Source organism: Microcaecilia unicolor, chromosome 2 (genome assembly GCF_901765095.1).
Source record: "Microcaecilia unicolor chromosome 2, aMicUni1.1, whole genome shotgun sequence".
In the NCBI taxonomy this organism is placed as follows: domain Eukaryota; kingdom Metazoa; phylum Chordata; class Amphibia; order Gymnophiona; family Siphonopidae; genus Microcaecilia; species Microcaecilia unicolor.
This window is the reverse complement of record NC_044032.1, coordinates 87469358-87483298: the sequence shown is the minus strand read 5'-3', so window position 1 is coordinate 87483298 and position 13941 is coordinate 87469358. Positions and strand designations below refer to the sequence as shown.

The following is a 13941-nucleotide window of genomic DNA, read 5'->3' as shown; positions in this document are numbered from 1 at the left end:
ATTGTATCAAAAATTAAAAAAAAAAAAGCTGGTTCTGCATAATTAACATCAAGAAGTCTCCAACAAGATTAGCTTAATTTCTGCAGTTTTAGTAAAATCAGTGTCTGCCAAAATGTTCTCCCGTCCATTATGAGTTTTATTACTGTTTTTGCTATTAGGAATATTAGAAGTTATGCAAACACTACACCTGCCCCCCTCACACCCCCCCCCCCCCAAAAAAAAAAAAAAAAAAAAAAGAGAAAAACCTCTTCCTGGAGCAAACAACTGGTATCTTTCTGTTTTAACTGGTACAAGACAAGCAGATCTAACTCAGGTGTGCCCCACTCAAAAAAGATTCTGTTTGCCAGGCCTTGATCCTGGGACCATTTATAGAAGCCCATGCGGTGGCTTTTTCTGCCAGGATGTTTTCCTTTACCACATATGTAGTTCCCATATCATCTTGACTACTTTCTAGCATTGGAGACAAGATTCTGTTTCTACTCTATTTTCAGGTAAAATGTAATTTTCTGATTATCTGTCTTCTCAAAACATTTCAAGCGTTCAGTGCTTTTCTTAGCACCAAGAAATTTATATGTAGTAATATTTTCTGGTGAGTCAGGAGCCTTAAGTTTGAAGTTCCTTTATACAGGTTCACAAGCCTCAGTTGGATACACCTGTGTTAAGAATTATTTGGTATGTAGAAATTTGGAAGGGATATTCCTTTGTCACATATTAAAATGGGAGAGCCACCAAGAAAATCTCACTGAAGCCTTCTGAAACTCCACTGCAAAACTGATGTCTCTCTGTGCTTGCTTCCAATGAAATTTTAAAATTTGAGCTCACCTCATATAGAAATTTAACATAAGTCATATACGGTGTGGAGGATTATAAGACCTATCAGTCACAACATGGAGCCCACACACTGCTAATGACTGTGCACTGCCCTTGACTATAGTCAGATTGCCACTAGTTCTGTTTGTGGGAAAGTTCATGCCAGACTCCCATCTGACTGAATCCCAATGAATTCCAATTAAAGCGATTCACTTACAAGATGACAAACTCTAGTGACTGCAATTCCTGGATGGTAGTCTGCATTGATTTCCTTGCTCTTCCCCTTGACCAGCCAATAACTGAAGCATGGAAACACACGAATCCCCAGTCTCCATAAACCAGGACACAGAAAGGCATTTGATGAAAACTTGCATAGCTGATGAAAGGCCTAAAGACAGCAAGCAATAATGGAGCTGTAGATCATACTACAAATTTGAGATACCTTCTTTTGCTTGGATGATCCTCTATGTCAGAGAAAGCCTTCTTGAAATTTAGTGTTCATAGTTGTCACGTTTGTGACCGTTTCCTTGTCTGTGCTCACCTCGCCCTCGGGTGGCCAGACCTGGTGGCTGCAATGGACTGTCTGTTTATTGTCACCCGTTCCAGACTTCAGCCCAGTTCAGTCCAGATCTTCCGGGCTGCCAGATTTGCTTTCCTTGTTTGTACCTGAACAGTACCCGTAGTTGTCTTGTGATTGCTGCTGCTGATGGGCTTTATTAATCACCTAGAAACTTCTGTGTTTGCCCTTGCATCGTCTAAAAATTTTTACTGAAAATGGACTTGCGGCAAAATCAAAATAGCTGTGCGTCCATTTAACCCTACTCTCTGTTTTCTATCTTTTAACCAGTTTTTAATCCACAATAGCACACTACCTCCTATCCCATGACTCTCCAATTTCCTCTGGAGTCTTTCATGAGGTACTTTGTCAAATGCCTTCACCCGTTCAAAGAAATGTAGTAGATTGGTGAGGCAAGATTTCCCTTCACTAAATCCATGTTGACATTGTCTCATTAATCCATGCTTTTGAATATGCTTTGTAATTTTGTTCTTAATAGTCTCTACCATTTTGCACGCCACCGGCGTCAGACTCACCGGTCTATAATTTCCCGGATCGCCTCTGGAACTTTTTTTAAAAATCAGCGTTACATTGGCCACCCTCCAATCTTCCAGTACCACGCTCGATTTTAAGGATAAATTACATATTTCTAACAATAGCTCCACAAGCTCATTTTTCAGTTCTAATGTTCCAGTGGCAGTCCGCCTTTAAGCCTGGTAGTCCTGAGAGGTAAAGCTTTGCTACAGCTTTCTCTTTATGCTGTGTTCCTGTGAAGCCTACTTTCAAGCCTGGTAGTCCTGAGGGGTAAAAGCTTTGCCTTCAGCTTTCATCTTTGATTTGGTCCAGTGAAGCCTGCCTGGAAAGCCTGTGAGTCCAGAGCCTTCCCTGCCTCAGCTGAGTTTCCTTTCGCCCACAGTGAGTCCTTGGTCACTGTATGCAGCAAGTGGCTTTGTGCTATGTTTGGGAATGTGTGGGCTGGATGACGGGGAGTGATGCAGGTGCAGCGACTAAGGCCATGTCTCGAGGCATCTCTGGACGGGGGAGCGGCGCTTGGAGCGGTCTGCATGGGCTGTTCCTGGCCTTTGGTTGCTGTGCTGGGCCGTTTAGTCTTCTACCTTGGGAGCACTGGCTCAGGTTTGGCTTCTTCACCTTGCTGCCCTGGGAGCGTTGGCTCAGGCTTTGTTGCTTTATCTTGCCTGCCTTGGGAGCATTCGGCTCGGACGCTTCAGTGACTGTTTGCCTCTCTTAGGTGAGCGGTGTGGCCCGCTCTTGCCTCTACCTGTAGTGAAGGTCCTTAAGAGACTTTTCCCTTTGTTTTCCTTCTGCTTCACTCTGGTTTTGAGGGAGCTTGCTGCGGTTGTTCTGTGGCTCATCTGAGTGTACTGACAGAATAAATCTTTTCTTAACCACTAGCGGTGTTACCTCTGTGAGACAAGTTTTGCCTGTTTGTCTTTGTCCCGCTAGGGCGGGCCCTTTGCCTAGTCTATTGTGTTCTACTATATGCCATATATTTGCATTGCTCTGCTAGTATTGAGAGGCGCAGCTAGGCTGCTTATGTTTGATTTCCCTATACAGCTAGACTGTTCTACTTTACCTTATTATATGTTTTATGTTTGCCTTGCTTCAGCTAGGGATGACTGTATAGCTAGGCTGTCTGTTTTCCTTGTGCTGTTTGGCTGCCCTTTTAGCCTTGTGTTTTGCTACTATTAAAATTGCCTCAGTTCATCTCCACTTGTGGTCCAGCCGATTCTTTGGAGTACTCTTAGTTCTAAGGAGACTCCGTCTCCCAGAGGTGGTTGAGTGATTCTCATGCGGCCACCTCTGGGCCAAGGGCTCACAAATGTCACATTTTCAAAGCGGAACTTGCAGCAAAAGCCTGCTCAAGTCTGCTTTGCCGATGAGAAGCCATTAGACAGAGTAAGTTGATGCATTTATACTTAATCTGAATCTGGAAATAGAAGTTTTAAAGGAGAACTCCTTGGAGCTCAAGCTCACACTTCCAGCTGCATGTAGCACTCGAGCACCCCCCACCTTGTTTAGATAGTTTTAATATTGATCCTTATTCAGTTATCTGTTATTGGTTGTTGCTTTTCCATCTGTTTTATATCGTTCGCTGTTCAAATATTTAATGATAATAAATCAATTCATTTATTAGCTCTGTTTGTCCTGGACTGACAAAGAATCATTGTGTTTTGGGTCTGTGAGTGCTTTCTAGGAACTGTGGGAACCCTGAGAGTATGGCCCCAGTGTCCTAGAAATGACCAGGGAATACCTTGAGAGTGGGAGACTAGCCCAGAAGCAAGTGGGACCCAGTCAGTGGGAGGAGGGGCTATTATAGAGCACAGGCAAAGGGCAGGTGGGCCTGAGCAGTGCTGGGGACAGACTTTCTAGGTGGTCGCAGGGTTAGCCCCAGGTGGTGTTAGGTGTTCTGTGACAGGGTAATTATTAAACTTCAGTAAAATAGCTCATATTACTACAGCAATATTGAAGTACCTCAGTACCATATGTTAGTAACTCCCTGCAACAAATATGTCTGTTTACGGCGTTTACGGCGGCCGACAGCAGCAGCGGTAACAGGCATGCAGGCTCGACCCTTCTCTCTCTCTCAGCTCTGGTCCCGCCCTTGCGGAAACAGGAAATGAGGGCGGGACCAGAGCTGAGAGAGAGAGAAGGGTCGAGCCTGCATGCCTGTTACCGCTGCTGCTGTCGGACGCCGTAAACCCAACTTCGTAAGTGAAGTTGACTTTTAAAATTTGGAGGTAGGGGGCCTGGAACTAGAAGGGAGGGAGGGACGACGACACCCTCATGCGTGTGACGTCGTGTTCCGTTGCCAACTCTGCAGCGTTCCCTTCCAGTGATTGGTCTTTACGAACACGGAAGTACGTGACGTCATTTCAGGAGATGGATACAGCAGGAGCACGAATGCTTCAAGGATTCACATTCTCAGCTTCAGAACGTTGGAGGTGCTTTTTATTATATAGGATAATTCCACTACATAAATGATGCAATCAAGGATGTGCTACTGTAGAGACAATAAATTGAAGAAAGAAAGACTTAGGGGCCCTTTTACAAAGGCGTGCTGAAAAATGGCCTGCGGTAGTGTAGACACGTGTTTTGGATGCTCGCAGAATCACTTTTCACTGGACCTGTAAAAAATGCCTTTTAAAAATTTTTGCCGAAAATGGATGTGCGGCAAAATGAAAATTGCCACACGTCCATTTTGGGTCTGAGACCTTACCGCCAGTCACTGACCTAGCGGTAAGGTTTCATGCAATAACCAGTCAGTAATGACCTATGAGCGTCAAATGTCACTTGGTGCACATTCAAAAATAAAAATTATTTTTCGGACACGCGCCAAAAATGAAATTACCGCAAGAGCCACGCAGTAGCCGGGTGGTAACTCCATTTTGATGCGCTTTGGGTGTGCGTAGACACTTACACGGCTTAGTAAAAGGGCCCCTTACATTGTTTATGCATTTCCTCGCTAAGGCTATTTGTTTCAAACAGGTTTTGAATAGCTCATTCTTATTTCAGGCATCTAAAATCTGTAATAAGTTGCCTCCTCCTTGTTATGTTTCTGCTAGCAGGCTGGGGAGGGGTGGGAATGTCTCTGCTAGAGTAGCTGGAAGGGACTTACCTGCCATTGGTCAGCTCGAGGTGTAGCTGAAGTTTGCAGTGCTGACGTCAGTATCCAGGGTCTAATTTGTTACCCGCTAGCCCAGGTGTCAGGTTCTCAGGTTCAGAGCCCGCGGGGCCGGGCTCTGGAGCAAACGTGAGCCCTTGGGCTGCTGACGAGGAGCGACAGCAGCAGGCAAAACCCACCAACCAACACTGGGTAAGCACACCGGCAGGGACTGCAGGCACTGCCCAGCGAACCGGAACACATGGACTGGAATCCCCCGGACTGGAGGACACAGGACTGGAACACACACCGGACCGGAACACACTGGACTGGAGCACACCAGACTGGAATACCCTGGACTGGTCCCCCGGACTGGAGGACACAGGACCGGAACACGGGACTGGAGCACACTGGACTGGTCCAACAGCTTCACCTGTACTTAGCTACTAAGCCCCCCAAGAGTTGAGCTCCTGGGTTCGAGTAGCCGACAGGACTTACTGGATACCGGATGACATAGGGACCAGGACTGGAAACAGAAGTGCTCCTAACCCTAAACTAATCTACGTGCTCCCAAGCCCTAAACTAGCAGGAGTGTTCCTAACAGTAAACTGACAAAAAGGACTTCCTAAGCCCTATACTAAACAGGAGCTCCTAATCCCTGCTCAAGAAAGGGACTTCCTAAGCCCTAAACTAACAGAGCAGGGAACTAAACACAAAGCTAACACAGGTGCTACTAAGCACCAAGCTACAAGCAGAGCTTTACACTAATAAGCTAAACACAGAACTAACCAGCTCCCTAAGCCCTGCTCTAGCAAGCTAGATACAACTAACAAGGTGCTTCCTAAGCACTACTCTGGCAAGCAACCAGAAGAGCTCCTAGCACTAAAAGGGAAGACAGGGGAGCCACAAGGAAAAAGCAGTGAAGCTAACACATAAGCCAAAAGTGCTTCTAAAGCACCAAACACCAACAGCAAAGACTGCAATGCTCCCAATAGCACAAACACCAGAAGTACTTCTAACAGCAAACTCTGCAGTGTTCCTAACAACACCAAACCCTGAAGTACTTCTATCAGCAACAGAGCTTCCAAAGCCCTACACATAGCAATGCTTCCAAAACCAAGAGGGAAAAGCAGGGGAACCATAAGGGAAAAGCAGGAAAGCTAAACACACAGTCACCAGTGCACACTGCACTAACACTAACCTGGACCTTAGCAAAAGCAAGCAGGGAAACTAGACACAACGTCAGAAGTGCACACTGCACCACCCTACCTACAGCAAACACCACTGTTGCAAAGGCCCTGAAGGAAACAACACCACTTCCTTATCAAGGCCCTCCCTGATGATGTCACACTCCCTAGACCTAGGCAAAAGCACACTGACCCAGAGAGGCCCAACCCACACCAATGCAAAACTGTGAAACCCTTGAAGCCAGTACACCCAAAGAGAGTTAGAGCAACTCAGGCAACACACACACAGCTGTAGTGAAGTGAGACAATTAACCCCATGCTGCTGGAAGCTGCCAGCACAGAGAGACAGAGCCAGCTCAGAAAGGAAAGAGAAAAGAAACAGAAGCCAGCTAAGAAGCTGACCCCCAGGAAAGAGGTAAGTTTGAGAGGGGTTCAGACCCCAATCATAACACCAGGGTACGGTGCTTTTGCATTTGAGCTATGTGCTTGCCTTTAGCCTGGTAGATATGTGTGTTTGTGAGCTTGTGCTGTGGAGGAGGGGTATTACGTGTTGCCCTTTCTCTCTCTGTTTTGTGTTCCCTTGCTGTGTGTCTGTGCTGGGTTTAGTTTCTCTTCCTTTCCCTTCTCTGGTTGTTTTCCTGGGGAGGAAACAGCTGAGTGTAGTTTTGGGTTTCAGAGCAGCATTTGTCTTCATTTCCCTGCTGTGGCCCCTCCCCTTTCCTGTAGCTGGTGTGTGTTAACCCTTTGGTCTCTGGTTCTGAGTGTGTTTGTGTGCTGTAGCCAGTAGCTTGCCTCTGGCTTGTATTTCTTGGTTTAGTTCTGGGTACTGCCTGCCCAGATCTGATTCTCAGTGGGGTTCAGCTTCTAGTGCTGTTGCTGGTTCGGGAGTCCTTAAGCCCTGTCGGCTGACTGCAGGTAAGGGCTCAACTCTTACTGAATGTTAGCTAAGTGCATGTGAAGACGGTTAGCTGCCCCAGTTTCACTGTGCCTGCTGTTCCGTGGGGAGTGCCGGTTGCGGCCGACTGGTTCCTGTGTCCTTTACCTGTGAGAAAGCCTATTCCTCTCCTTGAAGCTGGTGTCCTTGGTGAGTACACTGAAGGCGGGCTCTTGCTACTGTGGTTCAGTCTACCCTGGGCTCCCCTTAACTTCCTTACTATTGGGGGAGGGGGAGGGGGGTCTGGGCTCAAGGGCTCACGAGCGGGGCTGGAGTACAGCGGACAGATAACACTCCTATTAGACTGCCATCTTCCTATGTTTTTCATCAAAAGCTAAAATCTTTATTTGAGAAATATCTGAATATTTATGATGGAAATTAAACATTATGATATGCTAAATAATATGTATAACTATTGGATGTAAGCTTCTTTATTATTCTGTAATTTCTCAGCTGTTCTATTGCCAATTGCCTTGTTATGTGATCCACCTTGAACCCTATAGGGAATGAGCGGAATACAAATATCAAAATTAGATTAGAGTACATATGCTAACAAATTAGAAACATCTAATACATAATTACCTGAGTAACCAAATGATATGCTTGACAGTGGACTAAGATAGATTCCATTTCCATACATTGCACCATGGAGCTGAAAGAGAACACGCCTCAGTGTAAATTCATTTAAAAAAATGGTTAGGTTCTAGAAATGTGGAATGAAACAATCAGGAAAGCTGCAAATAGAGAGACTTGGCACACCATTGCTCCTAACCTTAATATTAATATTCTATACTAGCAGAAATACCCAGTACAACAAATTGAAGCTCCTATGTTAGGTTCATAAATTTGTGCAATATTTTCAAATTTATGAACACAAGTTTTCTGTTGAAAATTCATCTTAATTTAGGAGCATAAAAGTTATTCTTTATGTTTTTAAAAGTATGCCTGCATTCATTTGGTTAGATTTATGAGCCTAGTGCTGAAAATCAGTGATAGGCTCCTAACCTTTTTCCCTGCCCTAAATCCACCCTTGCTGCCATCCACATTTTATGCTCATAAATTTAGGAGTTTAGTGAAATTTTGAACATAAAGTTATGCATTCAGTCACAGTATATTTTCAGAGGTTAATTTAGGAGCACAGCTGTCAAATTTAGAAGCATAAATCTTTTGAATATTGGGTTCTACACTAACACAGAATACATTATAGGAAATAATTTTCTCTTAAATGTAAGACATTATTATAGTTATTGTTGAACTTACAAAATGCCTTTATGGTTAAATTATTGTCTGAGAATAATTTTTTTCATTTTTATTCCTTCAGGAACCAAATACAAATTTTCCCCATTCTAACTCTTGTAGCAGTTTTCTAGAGGAGGATGTTATTCACTCATGTTTAAAAAAATGAATCTGAATCCTAAAATATTTATCTGACAGCCTTACGGACTACTTCTCCAGCAAAATACTTAAAATCCAATCAACTTTCAACTTTAGGCCATTTTCCAATGCTCTGGAAGACAGTTTTTATCCGCCCTACAATTAAAGTTCCAAAAATAGGCCTTACCAGTGTAGGAAGGATTGCACTCAACCAACTTGAAGATTTCTTAGAGAAAATGAACACCCTTCATCCTAATGAGACAGGCTTTCATTACTTTCATAGTATAGAAACCACCCTCTTGGAGCTCACATCTCACATTCTACAAGACTTGGACAAGGACAAAACTATGGTTCTCATTTCCTTAGACCTTTCTGCTGTCTTTGATACAGTAGACCACAACTTATTCCTTTCCAGACTTCATTCTATTGCCATTAACGATACAGTCTACCAGTGGTTTTCTTCCTATTTTCAAGATAGGAACAGGCAAAGATCTCATCCCTGCACTCTTGACTGTGGTATCCTGCAGGGATCTATTCTCACCCCCACTCTCTTTAATTATCACCTCTCGACACTTATCCAATCATTTGTTCTCTACATCTATGAAGATGATATACAGATACTGGCCTGACTGAAGTCTAACAATAACCAAGAAATGGATTACCTCAATAGAAATCTAAACCAAGAGGTAGATTGGTTACATTTGCGCAAATTAAAACTAAATCCAGATAAATACAAATTGCTTGTCTTCAATCACACCCATGTACCTGTTCATCCTAGCCCAATTATAATGTCAGAGACTACTGTCAATGCTGTTGATTCCATTAAGGTCCTAGGGGTAACATTAGACAGCACTTTGTCCTTTGTTGTATTTCAAACTCTGCATGATTTATCTTACCCAACAACTTTTCTCCACTTCAGCACTATGACTCATCATTCATTCACTAGTTATATTACTAGTAAAAAAGGCCCGTTTCGAAACGCTATGAAACGGGCGCTAGCAAGGTAAATTCCCACCCATCCTCCCTTCCTTCGCTCCCGAGTTCCATACCCCTCTCCCTCCCTTCCTTCCTTGCTGAGTTGCAGAACTCCCTCCCTCCCGAGTTGCAGACCCCCCTCCCTCCCAGTTCAAGGGCCCCACCCGAAGCACATCCACACACACACATATGTCCCTCCCTCCCAGTTCAAGGGCCATCAAGCCCCTCCCACCGCGTTCCAGACTACCCCCTCCCTCATATTCAACCCCCCCTCCGCTTTAATGTCCCCTGCACCCCCCTACCGCAACCCTTTATACACCACCCTTTCCTCCGAAATACCTCCCCTGAAGCCATCGCGTACCTCTGCTGAGCTGACGGATCAAGTTCTGTTCTTTCTGGCTGCGGGGCGTGGCTTCATGATTGAGCATCTGTTGAAGTCTATGTGCGTGCGTCTGACATCAGACACACACACAGAAACTTCCACTGATGCTCAATCATGAAGCCACGCTCCGCAGCCGAAAACAGAACTTCGGATCCGTCAGCTCAGCAGAGGTACGCGACGGCTTTGTTGATGCGCCGAGCAGGGGGGGGGGGGGGGAGGTTATTGCGCCACTCCTTGCCACTTGCTCTGAAGTGGCAGGGAGCGGCGCAGTGACAGCTGTTTGCCAGGCAGGGGGAGGAGTAGGGAAACACGCTTCGTGTGTTTCCCTACTCCTCCCCTTGCCTTGGAATCAGCTGAGAATGTGGGCAGAGCTATTATGATGCCTACAAACACCTCAGGCTTCACTGCAAGGTTGCTGGCTTCAGAACGTTGGAGGTGCTTTTTATGGAATCAGCTGAGAATGTGGGCGGAGCTATTATGATGCCTACGAACACCTCAGGCTTCAGGCTTCACTGCAAGGCTGCTGGCTTCAGAATGTTGGAGGTGCTTTTTATTATATAGGATTTGTTATTATTATTTGTTGCATTTGTATCCCACAATTTCCCACCTCTTTGCAGGCTCAATGCGTGTGACTAGATTATTGTAATGAGCTTCTTCAAGGAATCCGAGTTCAGGATAGGTGCCGCTTACAACCTGTACAAAATTCTGCTATATGTCTTTTAACGAAATCTCAGAAATGACTACATCACACCTCCCCTTCTAAAGCAGCATTGGCTCTCCATCTCTCACTGCATCTCTTATAAACTAATACTTCTGACCTTCAAAATATTGCACTCTGGTAGTCCACTTATCTATCTCAGTATATAACACCATATAAAACGCCTAGAACTCTTCGCTTCTCTGCTTGTAATTTACTATTGATACCTTAATTGTGGCACATCTGCTTTGATACCATTCATACAAATATTTACAGTATAAGTGGACCACAACTCGAACTCATTACTGCTTCATCTTCACATGGCGAATAACCTTTATAGATTAATATCTGGCTTGAAGAAATTTTCATTTAAGGGTATCTTTGAGCTAGGAACCCCCCTCCCCCCGGCGAAGGAGTCCTTTTACTAAGGTGTGCTGAAAAATGGCCTGTGGTAGTGTACGCGTGGGTACTGGGCACACACATTCATTTTTCAGCGTGCCTGTAAAAAAGGCCTTTTACTTTTTGCTGAAAATGGTCGTGCGGCAAAATAAAAATTGGCACGCATCCATTTTGGGTCTGAGACCTTACCACCACCCACTGACTTAGTGATAAGGTCTCACGCATTAACCGGGAAGTAATGACCTATGCGCGTAAAATGCCAATTGATGTGCGTAGCTGACGCGTGTCAGAAAAAAATAATATTTTTCTGACGCGCATCAAAAATGAAATTACGACCTGGGCCATGCAGTAACTCCAAATTAGTGCACGTTGGGCTCACATAGGCGCCTACGCAGCTTAGTAAAAGGGCCCCTAAGTGTGTTTCCTTGGTGCGGCCTGCTGCTTCTGGATTGTCCTTTGTGTATTGCCCTTAGTAGAGTGCCTGAAACTCTCTTCCATACATTACTGTTCTTTTCTATCTGTTTCCCTAGTTTTAATAATTGTAAACCGCTCAATTGGCATTACCCATGACATGGTATATAAAGTGAAATAAAAACTTGAGTAAATACTACCCCATATCTAATATTCCATTTTTTGTTGTTGTTGGCACATGAACTGTATGTGAGGTCACTATTTAATTTATGAGTTATCTGGCGTGTATGATTCTACTCAGTCAGCCTTTTGATAGGACTCTATTGTTCTTTGATGATCTTCGTATTAATTTAAATTGGCAGCACTCAATACAACTGACTATGGGATCTTGAGTGAATGCTTCCCTTTGCAATAGTTTGTAATTTTTTGTCAAACTGTGTGCAGAGGATTACATTCAGTAACTTTTTTTCCCTTCTACTTCAATGAGAATTGAAATATAGGGGGGTGCCTCAATGGTTTATCATATTTTTATAATACTTGACACAGCCCTCATATCCAAGAGGCTGATGTGACATCTGTTTTGGTTCAGGAGCCAGGAATGTTGGATGTGAACTCATTTAGTTGGTGCCCTTCAAGCCAAGGCTGAATTCAACTATAGTAAACATAACTTGGTGCAGCACAAGGGCAGCCATTAGTCAAATTTAAATGGGATAATCATCAAGTTAGACTAACTGAAGGGACCCAGAGGCTCACACTAAAAGTAAGGAGGGGACTTGTTGGAGCTGAACATAGGGGTTCCCACAGCAGCAGGATTAGAAATTACCCAATTTACTTTTGTTGGGGGGAAAGGGGGTGGAAGGGAAAGGAAGGTATTTGTAAAAGGAGGCTACTTGCTCCTTTAAAAACCAGGGGGAAGGGGGGGGGGGGCAAGAACATGCTTGTAAAATGAGAACTCACAGAACCTAGTACTACACCTAAATACTTAGAATATTAGCATTTATCAATATCAATTTATTATTTGTATATCGCTGCATCCCCTGTGAGGGCTCACTAAGGTTTACAGTACATTATTCTAGACGGTTACATATTTTAGTGTATTACAGTAGATAAACACTGCATCGGGTCTTTATCCTAGGTAGCTTGAGGGGTGTGGAATGGATTTTGGATTTACTTGGGTCATTAGTTATCAAAGAGGAAGGTTTTCAGTTTATGCACATAAATGATAGCATGGCAGCTAGGTACTATTCTTCTAATACCCTTTTCCACAAGTACGTGTGTTAATATACAGGTCAGAATATGTTAAATGGATTTCAACACTCTAAGGGCCCCTTATTCTACACCACAGCAAAATCTGGGCTTAGCACATTGTAATGTGGGACTTTCCTGTGCGCTAAGCCCATTTTTATGGCATCCCAAAAAAGGTCTTTTTTCTCTTTGGAGGTCCCTTGCTAATTTCTCAATTAGTGCGTGGGACTTGTAAATAAATTCATGAAGGCCCAATTAGTGCCTAGTGCCTCCTAAATCGCTAAGGGTAACCGTCATGAGATTTGATATACTGCTTTTCTGTGGCACAATCAAAGCGGTTTACATTTATTATATGAAGATATTCCCATGTTAATCAGTTACTGCATGCTAATGTGAATGCGCTAGCTGGTTAGTGCTTCCTCGCCCATTTCCTCTTCATATCACACCTCCTTCCAAAAATATTAAAAAAAAATAAACAGCAACAAGCAAATTACAACAAAACACTTTAACAAGATTTAGTAAAAGGGATCCTAAATGGGTTAAATACACTAATGCAGGGATGGGCAACTTTAGTCCTCAAAGGCCACAATCCAGTTGGGTTTTCAATACTTTCACAATGAATATGTATGAGATTTGCACGTACCGCTTCCATTGTATGCAAAAAGAGCTCATGCATATTCATTGTGAAAATCTTGAAAACCTGAATGGATTGTTGCCCTTGAAGACTGGGGTTGCCCACACCTGCGCTAATGAATACACATCCTTAAGGTGTAAATCAGACAATACTAATTTGTTCGCTAAATTGTTTACATTAAAAAGGACATTCATCCTCAAATTTTCCTTTAAAGGTTTCCTGAAGCTTCCTCTTTTCTAACTACGGGACCCTTTTATTAAGCTGTGGTAAGCACTAATGTGTGCTTACCGCACGTTAAAAAACACTACAGTGGGGTGCGCTCTTCTCAATCTACACCTCTTCCCTGGGCGCCCTGATCTCATCTCATGGTTTTCAGTATCATCTCTATGCTGATGATACCCAGCTATATCTGTCCACACCAGACATCACCGCAGAGACCCAGGCAAAGGTATCAGCCTGCCTATCCAACATTGCTGCCTAGATGTCCAACCGCCACCTGAAACTGAACATGTCCAAGACCAAGCTCATCGTCTTTCCACCAAAACCCACGTCTCCTCTTCCTCCACTTTCTATCTCAGTTGATATCACCCTCATCCTCCCCGTCTCATCTGCCCGCAACCTCGGAGTCATCTTTGACTCCTCCCTCTCCTTCTCTGCGCATATCCAGCAGACTGCCAAGACCTGCCGCTTCTTCCTCTTTAACATCAGCAAAATT

The 13941-nt window shown here is 44.0% G+C and overlaps 1 protein-coding gene across 2 annotated transcripts in view; it reads right to left on the bottom strand.

The window, feature by feature from the left end:
* PARP8 (poly(ADP-ribose) polymerase family member 8) overlaps positions 1–13941 on the bottom strand; it is a 583039-nt gene that overhangs the window by 110071 nt on the left and 459027 nt on the right. For both annotated transcript variants that reach the window (XM_030193114.1, XM_030193115.1), the window contains one exon: positions 7692–7761. In XM_030193114.1, the coding sequence (XP_030048974.1) occupies positions 7692–7761 (70 nt within the window). The remainder of the gene's footprint in view (positions 1–7691; positions 7762–13941) is intronic.